Source organism: Pristis pectinata, chromosome 10 (assembly GCF_009764475.1).
Source record: "Pristis pectinata isolate sPriPec2 chromosome 10, sPriPec2.1.pri, whole genome shotgun sequence".
NCBI classification, from domain to species: Eukaryota; Metazoa; Chordata; class Chondrichthyes; order Rhinopristiformes; family Pristidae; genus Pristis; species Pristis pectinata.
This window is the reverse complement of record NC_067414.1, coordinates 83566360-83587712: the sequence shown is the minus strand read 5'-3', so window position 1 is coordinate 83587712 and position 21353 is coordinate 83566360. Positions and strand designations below refer to the sequence as shown.

General features: G+C 37.4%; 1 protein-coding gene across 3 annotated transcripts in view; it reads right to left on the bottom strand.

The window, feature by feature from the left end:
• afg1lb (AFG1 like ATPase b) overlaps positions 1 to 21353 on the bottom strand; it is a 98390-nt gene that overhangs the window by 12056 nt on the left and 64981 nt on the right. For all 3 annotated transcript variants that reach the window (XM_052024711.1, XM_052024713.1, XM_052024712.1), the window contains exons 9-10: positions 1696 to 1766; positions 1339 to 1439 (exon numbers count right to left, since the gene is read on the bottom strand). In XM_052024711.1, coding sequence (XP_051880671.1) covers positions 1339 to 1439; positions 1696 to 1766 — 172 coding nt within the window. The remainder of the gene's footprint in view (positions 1 to 1338; positions 1440 to 1695; positions 1767 to 21353) is intronic.

Here is a 21353-nt window from a genome sequence, read left to right as displayed (position 1 = left end):
TAAATAAAAAATGACATTCTGTTGGGAGCCCTGCTCACACACATGACAGATCTGCCGGAGAGGGGGGCCACGCTGGATTGACACATAGAGACAGCATGTTGCCACTCAAAAGCCAACAAAATTTCTGCAGCCAGTTGTCACGTATTTACAGTAGTTACTATTCCTTGCCAATGACTACAAAATCCAAGCCATTAAGTATTCGGGAAGACAGAACAGAAGAGATAACAATACCACCTCCAATCATAGCTCCCACCCCCTCACTAAAGCCTTCTGCTTGTCAATGGATCTACAGCATAGACTCCTTGTTGAGCACTTATTTGCTTAACACCTGAAAATGAGTTGATGTTTGTAAGGAGAGGTAAAAGATGGCTGGAAATTGTATTGAACTTGAACAAACAACAAAACAGAATGGAATTACTGACTCAATCAGTCTATTTTTTCAGTCTATAATGACATTCTCAAGGCACATTTCTTTGAACAATCTTTGTAATCACTCCCTGCTGGTTTGCCATTTGTCTTCATTAAAATCATAGGTAAAAACACTGATAGCTAGTTTTTAATAGAAAACTGATATATATGAATGCAAGCAATTCATATCATGGGAAACAAAAGTGTTTTATTGCTTTGAGATCTGTAAGTCCAATTAGAAATCAAACAAGTGGTGATAAATATAAAATCTTTAAGAGTTTAGAGTTTCATTTTCTTCTTTGACAGTTCCAATAGCTTATAGCACACATAAACTATCTTCAGTATAATACTTCCAACATGAGATCTAAAGCTTCATGATAGATGCATTTAATAAGTAGTAAATTAAGTGACCAATTATCTAACAGAGGTTTGAGATCTGCAGCTTCTAAATAAAGGAGTGTTTATTCAAGGTTCAGTGTTTATGCTGCATAATGTTTCTTATTCAGTAGTGAGAGTAGTGCGCCTATAAACAAGGTACCATGTGTGATTGCAAGATTCTTAAGCATGGGATGGGTAGGAAGAAGGGAAATAAAGAATAAGCCATAAACAGCTTTCCCTTGCTGCTCAAAACTGTAGAAGGGCAAATCTAGTTATGTTTTTCATTAAACCTGGATTAATTCTCTCACCTGATCTATTCTAAAATGTATTTTATTTCCTTCCATCTGAATGAGGGAAGAGGTATCTCCTTCACTTCCCCTACAGTAAAACTGAAAGTCATGATAATATAAAGTAAGCAATTTTTGCTCAACATGCTAACAATATTTAATCTTGTCGATAAAGTCTTTTCAGCCTCAGGAAACATGCATATCTAGGAAATCAGAACTGAAAAAACAGCACAAGACCCTTAGCTTAAGACTTGCCTATACTCACTTTGTCACATAGCTCTTCAAATGTGCAGTCTGCCATGGTTCCACAAGCTTTGCTCAATCTCAGCTCTCTACCTTGCACTTTCAAAATCCTTGGTCTTGTTACTATGGAAACACGAACAAAGAATCAGCCTTGTCTGGATAATTACTATAAAATTCATCTCTTATACCTTGGAAATGCATGGTTTCATGAATAATAGCAGATGATTCAACACAGAAATTAGACAAAATACTGATACAATGACAACCACTTGAATATGGCATCAACCCATATACAGCAATGGAACTTACTAATTGGTCAGTGGAGATTGGGCATTGTGTTCTAAATGTATTCTCTTTCAAGAGAAATTAACTTACGTACTATCATTTTGTTTCTGAGCCAGCTCATCAAATAGCTTATCCATGACAGCCTCCACATCAGCTTCACTTGTGCTACAGTGAAAAGAATAATGGAATATGAAATTAATAACACTTGAAGCCAACATCAAACAGCTGCCCAGGCTCGCTTAGCTTTTTGCCCATCAAAAAAGAACAGGATGTTATGCTGTAAATACAAACATTAGATTTATAATACACTTTAAAGCTTGGAATATTAACTCTCAGGTAGATGATTCTACCTTATTTGCATACACTGAAAGACTTCTGTGATTGAAACCTAAGCCAGTAATGAGGCAATACAGACGAACCAAATCCATTAATGCTATGTGTTTACAATGAGAAGAAAGGACCATGGGTTTCTCTTGCATGCAAAACAAGAGCAAGAGAACAGATCGGTTATTCTTCTGAAGAAACAGCTTTTGAAAATGTACTGAGATAGTATATCATTCTGACAAAATTTGGCTAAGTAGCTTGTTATAAAAGTCAAATTAAAGCAGTGTGTTGAGATAGCATGTTACTATTAAGCTTATAAAATATTATAAGTGGGTGCATACAGATTTCAAACAAGAAATCAACTCACTACTAGAGTTCTTCAGAGCTGCACTCTTATTTACAATACAGTGTGGAACAAAATTACTTCCAAGGGTTTGGTACCAACCAAAGGAAATGTTAAGTAGAATTGATGAGTCTTTTCTTATGAAAATCTTGAGAGAATATTTAAAAATGAACAGAGCAGTAAGAGGAATCTGTAATTAGAAAACAGTTTCAAACATTTGTTCAAAATTAAATGATGAAAAAACATTAAGATAACTGGGAGTATTGAATGTACCTTGAAATATTTTTCTATATCAAAGGTGCTAAATAAATGAAGATATTCTCTGTATCTGCAGAATCAGTGAACTGTTGAGAACAACAACCTATGATCAATATAGACGAAAAAACCCTAACAATGCATAACATTCAACTCAAATTTTATTTGAGTGACTCAGCCATACTTTCTCCTTAACAACATGCCTGTTCAAAAATATATCATGTTATATATGTGGTCTAATTGCCTCACATAAGTGTTTCAAAATGCTCTGGTTTTTAACAATGTTTTTACACTTTCAGCTTTTACTTTAATCCCACATCCATATTCTGATCTTCAACTTCTCATTGTAAAATGTTCAAAAGGTTAGATATTTATTACTTAGTTTGCGTTTTTAAGAATTCTATAATGTTCAGCCTGCTTAATGATATCACTGTTGGTGGATGCCTGAGATACCCTGGGACTGGTGCCATCACGTGGATTTCATTCGATTTTGTAAGTAGCAGGATAATACCATTAAAGCATGGAAATGGGCTGTCAGGTGAAATACTTGAAAATTTTCAGTATGTTATTGTTCTGTTAAATCTCAAAAGTTGCTCAATCTATTTCTACCTTCAACTGGGACAATAAATACTCAATAAAGGACATCAACTTAGTCCACACACTGCTTGAATTTTGTTGCAGTGATTTGTGTTTGTAATTTATCTGTTCCAGTACAGTTACAACCTTACAACACTGTTGGATAGATTTCAAAACTGGCATCTGTGACACAATGCGGAAAACTGTCTTGTTCACAAAAAGCAGGATAAATCCAATCCCACTAATTACAGCCCACTCAGTCTACTTTCAGTCATTAGCCAAGTGAAAGAAGGCTTCATCAGTTATGTTACCGATAACCTGATCACTGATACCCAGTTCAAGACCATTCAATTCCAAAGCTCATCACAGCCTTGATCAGAACATACACCAAAAAACTTAATTGTTGAGCCAAGGTGTGATGCCTGCCTTGACATTTGACCAAGTGTGATATCAAGAAGCCCTGGTAAAACTGAAACCAATGGACATCCAAGGGAAAATACTCCAATGGTTGGATTCAAGCCTGCACTAAGCAAGATGGTGGTGGTGAGAAGACAAAAGAGACGGCAGATCCGAATCATGGTTGCGGTTGTTAAAGTCAATCATCTCAGTCCCATGGCATAATTGCAGGACCTCATCAAGGCAGCGTCCTCGGCCCAGCCATCTTCTATGGCTTTATCAATGGCCATCCCTCTATAACAATGTGCAAAGTATTGAATGATGATCGCAGAATGTTCATTTCCATTTGCAACTCTACAGCAAATGTAGCAGTCCATGTCTGTTGGCAGCCAGACCCACTCAACAATTTTTGGCCCATTTCTGAATGTAGTATTTGCATCACCAAAGGCAATGGCCATCTTCAACAAGAGATCACCTGCCCTTGACATTCAATGGCATGACCATCACTGAATCCTCCACCGTTGTCATTGAGAAATGATGGCTGGTCTCGTTGAGAAACTCAACTGGACTATCCACTTAAAAACAAGAGTGACAAGGAAAACATCACCCCACCAAGTAGGAAAAATACAGCAGGCATGGGGGAACACCACCACCTGCAGATTCTCCTTCAAGTCACACAGTGTCCTGAGGTAGAAATATATTAGCGTTCCATTATCATTGCTAGATCTAAATCCAGGACACCACTGTGGGATCATCTTCATTAGAAGTACTGCAGCTCTTCAAGATGTCAAGGACAATAGGGACGGACAATAAATGCAGATATGTAAGAACACTCAGATATTAAATTAAATGCATTGAGCTTTACACTCTTAAAGCGTAAACTATTCTGTTATCTAAGAGACTTACTGGAATAGTTTTAACAAACATACATTTCTTTCTCTTGTGTAAATAACAATTATAAACCAACAAAGTAAGTCAATAAATAGAAACTGACCTCTGGAGAAAATAGGTGATAATAGCCTCAGTGATTTGGTGCAGATACAAATGAGACAAGAATAAAGCAGTATAATAACACCATTCAAACTGATAGCTAACAACTTAAGGCCACATTTTGGGTCTGGTGATCTATTAAAATATTATTAAACATCCTTAATGTCAACACATCAGCAAATACATTTTTACTTGAATGAAATTTACAAAGATTTTTTTGCTCCATCTATTTGGTTTGCTCGGGTCAAAAACCATGTTTACAAAACATTACAGAACACTGTTTTATGCCTACCTCTTAGTCATTCTAATCTTCACATTCCTACTAGATCTGCAGAGAGCTTGCTTTTCTTTTGTATTATCATTCCAAATTAATTATGTGCCTTTGTTTTAATATTTTAATTTCCCTTAAGTACCGGTTTTTGGCTTCATTCTCATTTTTACTTGTGGGAAGATATCGTGTCTGAACCTCAGTCAGTTCTTCTTTGAAAATTTCCCATGGTTTGTCCACTGCCTTGTTTGACATTTTTCTTTTCAATTTGTTTGGCAAGTTCCTTTTGCATCTCATTAAATTGGCTTCTTTCCAGTCAAAAACACTTAACTTTTTCAACTCCATTTCCTTCTCAGTCTTCATATTGAATTGAGTTGTTTGGTCACCATTTCCTACATGTTCCCCCAGATTATCTAATTGTCTCACTTCATTTCCCTTAAATAATCTAGACACCAACACATTCCTCATTGGGAAAATAAATGTCCTTGGCATATCACAGAATCCCTTCTTCATTGTCCCATGTCCTGCCATTCCCCCACACTACCTTTGATCTTGGATAATCAGAAAAACATAACAAAAATGGGAGCAGGAGTAGACCACTCAGCCCCATAAGCTTGGAAAAGAAACAGAAGTACAGACGCTGAAATCTGAAACATAAAACAGAAATGCTGGAAGAACACAACCAGCATCTTTGGAAAGAGAACCCAGTTAATGTTTCAGGTCAAAGAACCTTCATCAGAAGGTCCCTCAAGCCTGATCCACCATTCAATGTGATCCTGGTTGATCTGCTCCAGGCCTCATCTCCTTTTCTATGCCTGTTCCACACAGCCCTCAATTCCCCAGTCTTTCAAGAAATTTATCTCCTTCCTCTTTAAATACCCTTAATGATCTAGATAGAGAATCTTCAAGTAGTTTCTATGTACCTCAGTTTTAAATGATCATCCTGTAATCTTGTAACTACATGCCCTCGTTTGAGATTCCCCCACGAGTGGAAACATTTCAACATCTACTTTGTCAATGTCTCCTCAGGATCTTTTCTTCATGTGGTAAACACTAAATGTGTCTCATCCAACCACTGTGGATAGGAACAAAGAGGTAACCTGTGCCTTCCCACATTGATTCATTAGCTAAATATCAACTTTTAACTGCACCTTCACATATTAGTATAAATAATTTTAATCTTTATTGACACTAAAATTCCCTCCTTGTACAAAATTTATTTTTTATTTCCTTATTAAAATCAGCTGAATTACAATCAGCTAAGTTCAACATAACCAAAAGTACCCTGTTCAAATCACAGTAACTGGTGATCAAGAGAAATTGCATCCAAAAATGAGGCTGATATATTCCTTTGTTTTGATGAGGTTTTATTCATTTAATTCATGTCTGCTGACAATGTAAAATTAACCCCAATGTCACTTAATAGTCTCAGACAAAAAAACACACACACACAAATGTTAGACCATACTGCTTTATCTTTTTATAGCAACATTATTCTCAAGACTTGCCAGAGAAAAAAAATGCAATCCTTAGAGGCACTGTGCAGGGTTTTAATTCTAACCAGCCAATACCACTTAACTGCAAAACAATGTTGTTAATTTATTCCTACACCACTGGAACACGCTATGGCCAGTAAGCAAACCTCAGTGCAGCTTTTGGACAAAATACCTACAAAGAAAAATATGCTACAGATTGCCCTATAATGTAGACATAGATCTTAATAGTTGTAAACAAAAAATATTAATTTAGGAATAAACTTTAAAAAGTCATTTCTGTTCTTTGATTTTGAATAAACTGGCACTGACTTATTATACTCAATCAGTTTTGTTTTACTACATCCCATAAAAAGGAACAATTTAATTGTCAATAATACCATTCATACCTTGTTTCAATGTATATTTTAAATCATGTTGAAATGGGAGAATTGGAAAATTGAGTTCAGAGGTTGTTTTGGAAATTATTCTACTCTCTTTGGAAATTTACGTAAATAACTTCTGAGAGGTCCGTTTTCAGAAACAGGTTTTCCAGAAAGACATCTGTTTCGCTCATGATCTTCCAATATTCTGCATGTGCTTTGCAGCACTGGGCTGTAACTATTCCAAACATTCCCATTAAATGATGGCCATGAGAGGATTCTAGCACAACAATCATAACCACACACTATATTCATATCGCTTCTTTAATGCAGCTTCTTTAATGCAGTGCAACATCCCCCAAGGTGCTTCCATGGAGAGTTTTCAAATAGAGTTTGACAACAAGCCACATAGAGCTCAATTCACCAATCCCCCAATCGCCCATTTCACTATGGTTCAAAAGTAAAAGCATAAAATGACATGGCTGAAAATGTTATTGTTCTTGTTTATGGTGTTCAGTAAATAATGCTGATTGAACATACAGACCAAACGATTTCTCTATGTTAATAACTATTGTGATAAGAGGACATAAGAAGTGATTCAAAGAAGTTCTTAAAACCTCCTTTAAAAAAAATGTAACAACCTTATTGATACATGATACTTGGCTCCTGGCCATCAAAGTGGAGAAGAACCCTTTGGTGTGGGACTGAGAACCTTGAGCTCATTCAACCAGAGCACACAAAGGCCCAGCGCAAACAGCAGAAAGAGTGCACCATCTCCCAAGCAAGCAGCACCTGCCCAGCTGTGGTAGAGTCTGCAGGTCGCATATCGTCCTCAACGGCCACCTCAGAACTGGAGACGAAGCAAGTTATCCTGATCCCAAGGTGCTACCCAAGGAGATGATTTCCCCAAGGATGTGTTAAAATGTGACACATAAATATTTAGCAAAGGTATTTTTTCCTGGTTAAAGTATGAGATGTACATAGGATAGTCAAAACCAGACATGGCTACGAGACTCCACAGAGCCCACGCCAGATTTCTACAAGAACAATTCAGTTAGTCCCCATGCCCCAGCTCCTTCCCTGCTTCAAGTCCTAATCAAAGGTTATCATTGAATTACATTATGCTACTTTCTCAGGAGGTGAATATCAGATCATAAGAAAGATTTTCATGTCTCAGGCAGAAGAATCAATCACATTTAATCTGTGTCCTCTGGTTCTCAACCATTCCACCAAACTGAAACAAGTCCTCTGCTCCCTGACCCCTTATGATTCTGAACACTTCTATTAAATCTACATTCAACCTTTTCTACTCCATGAAGAGCAGCTGCAGCCTGTCCCCATAGTCCACATAAATGAAGTTGCTTATCCCTGGAACCATTCTAGTAAATCTTACCTGCACCTCTGTAATGTCTGCACATCCTCAAGCAACTGTTTATTAACATCTCAACAATCTGTTAATGACTAGAACACCCCACATACAAGCAGTCAGGATAGTGTTAATCACCTTGGAGGATTAGATTATTTCCTCTTAAAATTAACACATCCCATGTCTGATCACTGAGGTGCTCCTAGAGATATACAAACATGTCCTCTTAGAAACAGTCAGTCATACCCACAATCTCATGCTGTAACAATTCCTGAACCCTGTTCAACAAATTCAAGGAAATTTCACATTGAAGTTTTAATGTTTTAAAGAAACCAGAATTGGAGGAACACATACTTTGGTGGATTGTAGATCTAGAGAGGGCATGGAAAGGCTATGAAAGGATTTAAAAACAAGAATGAGAATTTTAAGATGTTAACCAGGAGCTTTGAGTACAGGAATGGTATGTGGAAGGGATAATGCCAGTTAGAACAGAAGTAGCAAACTTCTTGGATGACCTCAAATTTAAGGAGGGTAGTACATGGCAGAAATGCCTTGGAAAGTAAATTTGCTAACATTGATCTTCTTCAGACATAGTTGGAAGGAATTTCTGCTCTTCCAGTACAGGATATCAGTGAAGTAGTGTGAGAAATTAGATCATGGAGGGTCTAGACAGGAAGTTTTTAGATGAAGTGCAATATTGGATACTGGCGTATTTGGACAATGCCCTTGAGGAGCAATGGGAAAGTGAGAAAGTAAAATGGCCAAGGCTACATCCTCTGGGATCTCAGAGACATTGTGGGGGATGGACAATAAGCCTTTGCCAGAGATTCTCTGTACTCAACTGGATAGATAAAAATGGAAAGACACAAGTAAATTACAGCCAGGTAGACAACAGTAGAACTTGATTATGGTCAACTGTGTCCAATGACTTCAGATAGGTCAAGAAAGTCAGAGAGAGTTAGATTATAACATGGTGGCCATATGTTATGTTTTGACACTATTACTGAGGCAGGCACCTGTTTGGAGGAACTCAAATATGCATCTTTTGAAAAGGTGAGGACAGAGTTGGATGGCAACAGCATCTTCACAGACTTGAAAGGAAATGGAGGTGGGCATTTGGCCATAATTTTCAACAATATGGGTTGGTGTTGGAGGGATGCAGATGGCAGACTTTAAGAAGAAGGGATTTTGCATCTGAGGGAGAGAACAATTGCCTACTATCAGTTTGCATGGAAGCCAAGACAGATGCAAGATGGGTAGCTGTTCAGATGGTGGGTTGAGAGAGCAGGACGTGGGTCTCATGGATAAGATGACCTCAGGAAGGGAATGAGTGGAGACCAGAGAAAAACTGTTGAAAAATGTGGTTAGGGTTCGATGGTGGACTCTAGATGAACAATATCACCTACAAGAATCTTTTAACATCACTTATTGGAAATCATTCATATTTTTCACAGTATTGTGACCATCCATGCTTTGCATGCTGTGTGTTCTTAAGGAAGCACACAATAAGCCTGGATTCCATCTCATCATTAACAATTCTGATCACACAGAAGCTTCCGTTGCACCATGGCCGAATGGAATTCACAGGAAAACATTTCTGCTGCTGTTTGATTTAACTAATTTAGCAAAAAAAAGACAAGATATTGACTGTCAACTGTTAAGGCATTTTACAGTTTAAAAAAACTTAAGCAGTATTCTTAAAAGGTACTGCAAGCACAAGGAGCCTACCCCTTAGCCAAAGCGCTACTTCCACACTTTAAAAGAAACCTTAAGAGTTTTGCTGGTGAGGTACTTTCAATTACAGAGTATCAGCATACTTAAAAGGTTAACTATGCTGAGTGCAACTGAACTTACAACATTTTCTAAATAACTTGAATGAGTGCAGAGATATAATCCTTCATTTTCTTGAAATTTTATTTGTCTTGTATTTTAAATAACTGTTAACTGTCCATTTCCCTCCATAGATGCTGCCTGACCTGCTGAGTTCCTCCAGCATTTTGTGTGTGTTGCTCTTTCGTTACCTCATATTTTCCTTCAAAGGTATTTTCTTCCAAAAACATTATTTTACCAGAGGGACTCTTTTTTTCATCACTTTCTTTTATAAATGCAAGAAAAGTGTGGAACACATCAGCTAGTTTAGTTTGTAGCATTACAACCTCTACATCAGATGTACATTTTGAGGGTCACACCAGACTGCAAACTCCATTGATATGGATCTTTTGTTGCCCCAAATTCTTGACCACCTGACCCTAGGCCAAGTTGTTTACCCCAGCAGAGAAACATAGAAAACATAAGAGTAGGCCACTCAGCCCTTTGTGCTTGTTCTGCCATTCAATGTGATCCAGGCCAATCCTATACCTGAAGATAATATTCCTGAACTTTCCCCATATCTGTTGATGCTTTGTGTGTCTAGAAATGTATCTAACTTTTTCTTAAATATATTCCAAGGCTTGCCTTCACTGTATTGTGAGTGAAGAAATTTCTCTTTATTCCAGTCCTAAATGTCTTATCCCATATCCTAAGACTGTGACCCCTGATTCTAGACTACATAGCCTCCTCTGACCTGTCTGGGAAAACCTCTTTCCTGCATCCAGTTAGTCTGGTCCTGTTAGAATTCACTAGCTGGGATGGAGTGTTTCAGCTATGGGGAGAGATTGGATAGGTGGGTTTACTCTCCTTGCAGTGGAGAAGGCTAAGTGGGGACCTGATTGAGGTATACCAAAATTATGAGGTGCATAGATATGTTAGATATTGAGAAGCTTTTCCCCTTAGCAGAGGTATCTATTAGCACAAGGTATATGTTAAAGTGAGGGGTAGAAGATTTAGAAGGGGATTTGAAGAAGAATTTTTTTCACCCAGAAGGTGGTTGGAATCCGTAATGTACTGCCTGCAGGAATGTGAAGCCAGATACCCTCACAACATTTAAGAAGTAACAGATGAGCAATGAAGGCTACGGGCTGAGTGCCGGAAAATGGGATTAGTACCTGATGGCCAGCACAGACAAGATGATAAACTGGACCAACAATTCCAGTCAGTTTTTTGTCATTACCAAACTTCGAAACATTACATTCAATTCTCCCATCCAAATCATTGATGCACATCATGAATAGCTGGGGCATAAGTGCTGTTCCCTGTGGTAGCCCACTAGTCACTGCCTGCCACAGTGAGAGAGTCCCATTGATTTCCACTATCTGTTCCCTGTCTGTCAACCCATTTTCAATCCATGCCTGTAAATTGCCCCCTAACCTATTAGCTAAAGTCTTGTACACTAACCTCTCTCGTGGGATTTTATTGAAAATCCAAATATATCACATCCACTCGTTCTCCATCATCTATTCTACCAGTTATATCCTCAAAAAATAACCCAATAGGTTTGTCAAACATGACTTTCATTTCCTAAATCCATGCTGACTTTGTCCAATCTCATTGATATTTTCTAAGTGTCCTGTTATCATCCTTTATAATTGAACTCCCTATTTTCTCTCCCCCTTCCCTTTTAAATAGTGAGGTTACATTTGTCACCCTCCCATCAGCAGGAAGTGGTACTGGTATATTATTGTCACATATACCAAGATACTGTGAAAAGTTCTTGTTTTGCGTGCCATCCAGACAGATCATGCCAAAAATAATTACAGAGGTAGTAAAAGGAAATCAGAATGCAAAATATAGTGTTGGAGTTACAGAGAAATTGTTTCACAACCTGTAAAATTTAGGAAGATGACAACCAATGCATCCACTATTTCCATGCCACCTCTTTCAGTACTCTGGGATATAGATTATCAGGGTTTTTATCACCATTAATTTTTCCAGCACTTATTCTTTTTGCTAATACAAATTTTCTTTTCGTTGGATTCTTGCTTCCCTATCAGTTCTGGGAAGTTGTTTGTACCCTGTTCCATGAAGACAGAACCAAAGTATTTAATTGCTCTGCCATTTCTTTGTTCTCAATTATAAATTCTCCCTCTTTTTACTGTAAGACACCTACGTCCATCTTCACTGATATTTCTCTTTTTACATACTTGGCTCAAATCTAGGTATGGCGTTAACAAAGGGAGCACTGCTCATCCTTCAGGCCTGTGCTAAATATCATCTTGAAAACAATGCTATTTATATGCAATCTTGATGCAAGGATGTTGTTCAACGGCTTAAAGGAATTTTGCCAGTGCCTGCTCAACAGTCCTGACTTAGCCATTAGCACCAGAAAAAAAAGTTGATTGGTCACTCATCCAACCACCATTTTGAGATATGTAGTTATTATAATGTTTGGCAAATCTACTCACTTTATCATTTTCAATTTCAAAGTAATTCATTAAGTTATTTTAGAGAAACAAAATACATTACAAATTGCAAGTGGAAAGATTATATGGAAATTAACAATTCCAAATTTATTTAATGCATTTTAAATAGCACTGATCGAATCATCACTTTTGAGATAGCCCTGAATTTATTAAGAAATAACATAAGAAATAGCAGGAATATCCATATAGTTCCTCAAGCCTGCTTTGCCATTCAATAAGATGATACCTGATCTAATCTTGGTCCCTGGTCCACTTTCCTGTTCAGGCCCTGTAATCCTCTCTAGACCAAAAATATCTCTTATTTCAGCCTTGGACACTTTCAATGACTTAGCCTCAAAGGTCTTTGGGATAGAGAATTCCAAAAATTCACAATCCTCAGAGAAATTCCTTGTCATCTCCCATTTTAAATGGGTGACTCTCGATTCTGAAACTTTGCTCCCTGATGGGAAACATCAGGATATTCCTTATCAAAGCCTCTCAGAATCTTTTATTTTCAAATAAAATCATCTCTCATTTTTCTAAATTCCAATGAGTCTGTCTGCTTAATCTTTCCTCATCCTGGGAATCAACCTGGTGAACATTTCCAGAACTGCCTCTATTGTAAGTAAACCTGTCCTTAAATGCGGAGACCAAAACCATACACTGTGGTCTCACTAATGACCTGTTTCTTATGGCAAAACTTTGCCACTTTTATAATTCAACCCTTTTGCAATTAGGACCAACATTACATTGGTCTTCCTAATTACTTGCATATCTGCATGCTAACTTCCTGGGTTTCATGTAAATGAACACCCCAATTCCTCTGCAGAGCAAGGTTCTGTAATCTCTCTGCTTTTAAAAATATTCCACTTTTCTATTCTTACTACCAAAGTGGATAAATTCACATTTCCCTACATTGTACTCCATCTGCTAAATTTTTGCCCTTTCATTTACCTATACCCTCACAAGTTGCTTTCCTACCTAGTTTTGCCAGATGTGGCCACAATACATTTAACCTCTTCATCTAAACCATTAAGGTAGATTGTAAATAGTTGAAGACCCAGTATTAGTTTCTGTGTCAACCCACTAGTTACAGCTTGGCAATCTTATAATGTAACACATAATCAAATGCCTCTTGGAAATCCAATACATTACATCTAATGGTTCCTCTTTATCTACCTTGCTCTTTACATTCTTGAATGTCTCTAATAAATTTGTCAAAAATAATTTTCCTTCTAAAAAACACGTTAGCTTTGTTTGATTGCATTACACCAATCAGCAGATACTCAGCAGGTGGAGAGAGAAAGAAAGTAATGTTTCAGGCCAATGAACTTTCATCAGGAACCAGATCCAGAGACTTTTCTTTAGTGAAAGTGGCAAGTTTCAAGTTTCTTTTGCCCTACTGTCCCTGCATTTTCTACTGTTGTTAGGATACTGTTAGTATCTTCTACCATGAAGGCAGGCACAAAATATGTTTTCAAAGTCTCTGCCATTTCCTTATCTCCCATAATTAATTTCCTTGTCTCTTCCTTTTAAACACCAGTTCTGACTTTAGCTAATCTCTTTCTTAATATTTGGATAACCTCAAAGTATTTTTATTTGTCTTGCTAGCTTACCTCCATAATAGGTTTTCTCTCTATTTTTCTTTCAGTCATCCTTTCCTAGTTTCTAGATATTGAGAATTAAATCTGATACTACCTATCTATCCTCTTAGCTTTTAATCCACTTTGCTGATTAACTTTGGCTCACTCTGCCTTCGTTCCTCTAGTTTTAGACCAAAGTTTTTGATTCTCAGGCTGCATGTAAAATTCTACTGTTATGGTCACTCTTCCCTTTACTATGAGATCATCAATTCTCTCTCACTACACCCAACCAGATCTAAAACTGCCTAATTCCACAAAGTGGTGTTCAAAGAAACTGTTTGGAATATACTCTATGAATTGCCCTCAAAGCAACAGTTTCCAATTTGATTTGTCCAATCTACAACAGGGTTAAAGTCATCTGTGATTATTACAACATTGCAGAAATATCTTGAGGACTTTTGAAAAACGCTGCTCACCAGAGAAGTGCAAAGCCATGCTGCACAAAGGTATCAAATTTTAAATTTAAATTTAAAATTTAAATTTAAATGTGGTAACAGGCCCTTCCTGCCCAACGAGTCCGCACCGCCCATTTTAAACCCAAATTAACCTACCCGTACATCTTTGCAATGTGGGAGGAAACCCACGCAGACACGGGAGAACGTACAAACTCCTGACAGACAGCGACGGGAATCGAACCCCGATCGCTGGCACTGTAATAGCGTCACGCTAACCGCTATGCTACCGTGCCACCCTATCACCAAAAGGTATTTCAGAATGATGGTGCAGAGAGTTGGTAGTCACCTGGTCCACTGGACTCTTCCTTTCTTCAAGTTTCTCATCTCATTTCTGGAAATAGGCCATCAACCAAGCCTACATATTCCTAGTTTCTTCCACCCCTTTTTCTGTATTTGCTTATTCTCTGTTGCATTTGTAGCGGCAAAGCAGCTCCCATATCTGACCTTCCATTTTCCTCAACTGAGAATTCCCCATGAGACCAGCCTCAATTGTGACCATTTAATCTTCTACACTTCCCAGAACCTTGTCATGGTGTTCCTCGTCCTCACATTTTCAGCATGATGCCAGCACCAAACATGTCTTCCTCGTTAAACCGACGCCCCCCCCCCCCCCCCATTGCAACCTCCTGAAAATAACATTGCCTCCATGACATTTTGAACCGTTACTATAATGGAATGACAAATTTCAACTGCCACTATCGAAACTAAAAACACACATAAAACTAAATGATGTCATTTTTTTTGTATAAGAAAAAGTACCTAAAATGTTGGGAGTGGTGTCATTGCCTACTTACATCTCAAAATTATTTTAAGCTTTTACAATTCAGCAGTTTTATTCAAACCAATTGTGAGTGTAATTGTCAAGTACATAGTTCCCTGAAAATGGGTACACAGGTAAACAGGGTGGTGAGGAAGGCTACGGCATGCTTGCCTTTATCAGTTGAGGCACTGTGTATAAAATGTTGGTTTGTCTGCACTTCGAGTATCGTGTGCTGTTCTGGTCACCATTCTATACCATAGGAAAGATGCGATTAAGCTCAAGGGGGTGCAGAAAAAATTCACAACGATATTGCCAGAATTGGAGGACTTGAGTTACCAGGAGAGATTGGATAGGCTCGGTCTGTTTTCACTGGAATGAAGGAGACTGAGAGGTGACACGATGGAGGTATATAAAATTATGAGAGGCATAGAAAGAGCAGTTAGCTAGTGTCTGTTTCCCATGATGGGGGTCGTCTAAACTAGAGGGCATAGGTTTAAAGTGAGAGGGAGGAGGTTTAAAGGGGATCTGAGCGTAAATTTTTCACACAAAGAGTAGTTGGTTTCTGGAAAGAGCTGCCTGAGGTGGTGGAGGCAGGAACAGTAACAACATTTAAGAAGCATCTGGACAGGTACTTGAATGAGCAGGGAATAGAGGGCTATGGAATTAATGCAGGGAAGTGAAATTAGTATAGATAGGCATGATAGATAGGCATATACGTGGTGGGCCGAAGGACCTGCTTCTCTGCTGTACAACTCTATGACTCTTTGACTCTAATAACTCTACTATAAAAATTAAAGAAAAAGTATACAAAATGGTTACTGGTTTACAGTAATGAAAATTAAGTAATGTTTCTACAAGTTTATACCTGAAGTTGACATCTATAAAATATTCAACAGAAACAACTAAGAAAAATTATTTAACTATATAAATTAATATTCTCCTCTGTTGCAACTATTTTTACACTGTGCTCAAAACAACTTTTTTTTTACTTTTAGGGAGAGAGGGACAAGAATCAAAAGTACAATCTTTAAACTGCCAGGATTTCTCGACTTGTTAGGCAAGTTTAGTTTTAAGCTTTTGAAATGACGTTCCCTGATGATTATAGTAGTTCACTGAATAAAATATTTTAATACAAATGTCTTCACACTCAGAGAAGTGAAACAAATAAGATGTGAAGAATATTTCTTGTGGGAACTGTTGAATTTATAAAAATATTGTACAGTTCAATGAAGATAACACCACGTTTTATTTAATAGATGGGAAAATTTCACTTTGATGGTGCTAATTATTATTGATGTACGTGGAAAAGAAAACTGGATATTGAAAGTAATAGCTTCTGTCTTTTTAGCATTTCGTTCTAGGCTTCTTTCTTTTTAGCATTTCGTTCCAATGAAAATATGAGGCAACATTTGGGCATTTAACAAACTGTTTCCTTCATTGTGCTTCTATTTAAGCAGTGCACATTGTGTAGCACTTTTTGTTGAAACAGATCAAAATTACAGACTATTTTTTGTAGACTGTCATGAATTTTAAACTGCTTTATTTCCTTTGTAATTAAAAAAAGCAGACGGTGACTTTTGATCCCATGTTTAAAGTGGCTCATTTCAACAACTGAGTAACTGAAAGGAAATTGTTCACGGTGTTTGATTATTCACAGATACAACATGTTATTTTCCTGCTGACTGGATTGTGAGAATTATGTCGAGCTTCACATTTGAATAATAGATATTATTCATATTTTATTATGCAAAACTTGTTCATAGCATATTTGAAATTCAACTTCATTAAGCTACTCTTTAAAACACTTTTGAAAAGAAATTAGAGGATTAAAGGACACAGTTGTCCCACTTCTGATGAGTTATGTTGTTATAGCAAAAAAAGACTTGATATCTTCATGATCTATTTAACTAATTAATTAATTTTACTACTAACAAAATAATTATTTTTTAAGATGGAAGATACTATAGAAAACTGCTTACAGAGTTATCTGACCCATAAAAATACATTTAGAATAGTTTATTCAACAAATCTTTCAGCCAAATATTTTACTTAAGTACTAAATAAATATTAAGTGACTCAGCCACTGCAGTTGGGGCCACACACATTTGGTTATTCCAAAGTCATCCGACAGTGTAAGACAAGATTACTTAAAAGTCAATACATAGATTGACACAAAAAAAAAGATTGTGCCAACACATAGTCAGAACACTCAAGTGAAGGAAGGAGTCAGAGACAGGAGTGTTTATAAGAGTGGCTTCATAGTCCGATACATAATTCAGAATAGTCATGTGAGACGCACCTTTTGTCCATTCTCAATTTATTCAGTTTTTCAGCCACTATTCTTCTATCATCAATGTTGCACGATCAATTTGTTCATTTTCTCAGCTCTTGTTTTTGCCTCCATTGTAGATACTTCTAGTTCTGGAGCATGTGTAACTGTTCTCTTCCCTTAGTTTTCTTAAAAAAAATTATTGTCCCCAGTGCAATTTTCCCAGATACTTTACATATCAATAGAAAAATAAAATCAGGACTCACAGTTACACAAATAAATAATAGACACAAAGTAAAGGCTTGAACATTTTCAGTGCATTAGGTAGCAATAAAAGTTATATTTTTATGCAATGCCTTTTTTGCAGCAAATCTATTCCAAGGGGCTTCACAAAGTGACATCAAACAAAATATTGATGCCAAATCAAATAAGGTGATATTAAGTCCTATTCAAAAGCTTGTCAGAAAAGCAGATTTTAAGGAACATCTCACGGGAGGAAAGAGCAGTGGACAGGCAAAAAGATTCAGGGAAAGCAATCCAAAGTTAGGACTGTGGCAGCTAAAGGCACAGCTGCCATTAGTGTAGCGATTACTTCTGGGGATGAGAAAGAATTAGAGGAGAACATGTATCTAGATGTTTCAGGCAGAAGGGAGACAATGGAGAAATTTGAAAGCAAGAATATGAAATTCAACATTATGGCACTAATTAAACATGAATCAGTGTAGGCCAGTAAACACTAAAATGTTTATGGGACTGATGCGCATAAGGACATGGACAACATAATTTTGGATGCCATCTTTCAGGAGAGTATAAGAAAGGATGCAGGTCAGGAGTGCTTTGGGATAGTTAAGTACAGATGTAACAAGTGAATTGATGAGAGTTTCAACAATAGGTGATTGGAGGTGGGAGCAGAGTTGGGCAATGTCACCATGGAAAAAGATAATTTTAGTGATAACGTGTGAAATTCATTGTGGGGTCAAATAAGAGACCAAGGTTGCAAACTGTCATTTTCCATTTTAGCTGCCAAGAGAGGGATAGAGATACCAAAGACAATCGTTTCAGTCTTCCCAATACTTGGAGTAAATTTCTGCTCATTCAGTACTGACAACTTAGAGAGGATGGAAGGGTTGGAAAAGGTGGAACTTGGTGTCTTTGGATAGCAACAGTATTTGAAAGCTTCTAAGATGTGCTCAACTAAACCTTGATTGATTCCAGTTCCCATTAAAATGACTTTGACTGTGAATGGCTGCCATATCCGTCAAAATATGAATGGAGATGAGGACGGTATTGGGGGAGTGGTCAGGGTGAGATGGTGTCATAATCTAAGTGGTTGAGTGGGTCTCAGGAGACTTTTGTGAATGGACATACCAAAAAAAGCTAGCTAAATTATTTAATTTTGTTCTCTATTTAGGCTATTAGGCTCATTCTGTCAATTTAGTCCATCAGACCACTGCATTCAGCAGGACCTAAGGCAATGACGAAAATATAATACAAACTTGAGACAGTAAAACAACTAACAAAATGGATAAGGTTGCTTAGTTCAGCATTGGCAAGCCACATAACCTTGGTTAATCTCAAATATTCAATTGTTGAAAATGTTACCACCTATTCCCCTATACCATTGCTGACACCATCCTCAATTGTGTCCATTTCATCTTTGGCACTTCCCAGAACCTTGTTATGGTGTTCCTCGTCCTCACATTTTCACCATGATGTTAACACCAAACATGTCTTGGAATCAATGGTCGGTAACATAAATAAAAGGATAAAATAGTTTGGGGCCTTGCTGTACTCCATTTGAGGCAAGCAGGTGGAGCAAAGTGGTCTGATTTGCTAATTTGTGAAGACAGAGGTATATAAGATCATGAGGGGCACAGACAGAGTAAATGCATATAGGCATTTTCCCAAGGAGGGCGTGCTAAAAACAAAGGGGCAGAGGTTTAAGATCAGAGGCAGACATTTAAAAGGGACATCAGAGGCAGCTTCTTCACACAAAGGGTGGTGCATACTTGGAATGAGCTGCCAGAAATAGTGGTTGAGGCAGGCACATTAGCAACATTACAAGGCCATCTAGATATGTACATGGATAGGAGAGGTTTAGAGGGCTATGGGCAACACAGTCGGTATGAACAAGTTGGGCCAAAGGGCCTGTTTCCATAATGTATGACTCTATTTGTTCTAAGTACAAATGGCAGTGAAACTCTCCTACCCATTTAGCCCTAGTTACTAAACAGGTTCCTCTTTCCATTCCTATCTGTTTCAAGAATATTCAATTTTCTGTTAACAGTGTTACATTTTTATTCCAATTTCTTCCTTAATTCTTTTAGTGATATTGCTTAGTCTTTGTTCCCTCATGAAGTAGGTGCCATCTTTACAGTTGAAGGGGCATCAGCTCATCAGCTGGATGTCAAAATTCCTTGCAATAAAATGCACAGGAGTTAACTGCTTTGTCCGGTTAGATGCTGATCTCTCAATCATCAGCACAGAAACACATTTCCAGTCATTAGTACAGTATTGTTTGTGAAAACTTGCTGTGTGCAAATTGGCTGCCATTTTCTACAACAGTGACAAAACATCAAAGCAAGTATTTAAAACACTTTGAGATATCCTGAAATCACAACATTCATGCTTCAATCAACACCACTAAAAGAGACTGATTGTTCATTCACTGCATTATAAAATGCTTTAGGCACAATGGCTGCCAAGTTCCTTGAAACAAAATGACTGCACTTAAACATTGACTGCAAAGTGCTTTGGTATATCCTAAAGGTATGAAAGAAGCTTCTTTTTTATTTGTGTTACAAACCATTTGAACAAGGAAGGGCCAAAACATTTACCTTACCACTCAACTGTTGTTTATTCAAATAAAAATAGTGAAAATCAATAAAACTGGTTAAGTGTGACCTATCATTTATCAATAAGCTCATGGTTTTAAAGGCCTTCCAGCTTCGTTCTATGCCAAATGAACACCTGTAGTTTACCCATAATAGAGACAATGAACACTGCAGTTCCTCCCTATCATTTACTCTTCAATAAACAGAGATTTGGCATATGTTATTGTCCAGTCATTTCCCATGTTATCATTTCCAAAGATTTTTGAAAAATTATCGCCTAATATTCCACCTGAATAATAATGAGATGATCTGCTCCAATTTTAACCCCATAAATTCTTTCACCATTTCTTCATTTGTTACCCTGAAAGCAAAATACTGGAAACCTGAAATATAAACAGAAAATGCTGAAAATACTCAGCAGGCCAGGCAGCACTTCAGGACATGAAACATTAACCCTGTTTCATTACCCACAGCTATTTCCATCTTCTGTTTCTAGGTACTGAAGCTCAAAGCTTACAGCAAATACAATTGTTTTGGATGAAGAGAAAGCTACAGAAGCAGAACTGACCTCTCCTGCTCTTACTTCTTATACATTCTAATATTTCAAGATGTCTACTCACAGATACTGTTGCAAATCTATTATGAGTAAAAGTTAAAGTTTATTGTCATGGGCATACATACCCAGGGTATAAATGCCATGAAAATGAGCTTTTTGCAAAACGATCAGGCCTGCGATTATTACTCATTCACAAACTTATATGCACTCCTGATGGACCTACCTTAGCTGGAATGAGCTACAGTAGCAAAAACAAAAACATCATCAAGTAGAGAATTCTGCCCTTGGAGCCTGCTCTGCTATCCAATAGATCATGGCTGATTATCTATCTCAATATTACATTCCTACTCTCTCCCCATACCTGCAGATGCGTTTTGTGACTAGAAATCTTTCTCTCCCTTAAATGTATCCAGCAACAGCCTCCACAGCCTTCTGTGGTGGAGATTTCCACAGGTTCACTACCCTGAGTGAAGAAATTTCTCCTTATCTTGTCATAATTTTTGTAGGTTGCAGTGAGATTCCCTCTCATTCTTTTAAACTTTAGAAGTACAGAGCTAGTTGGTTTACTTTCTCTACAACCAACAG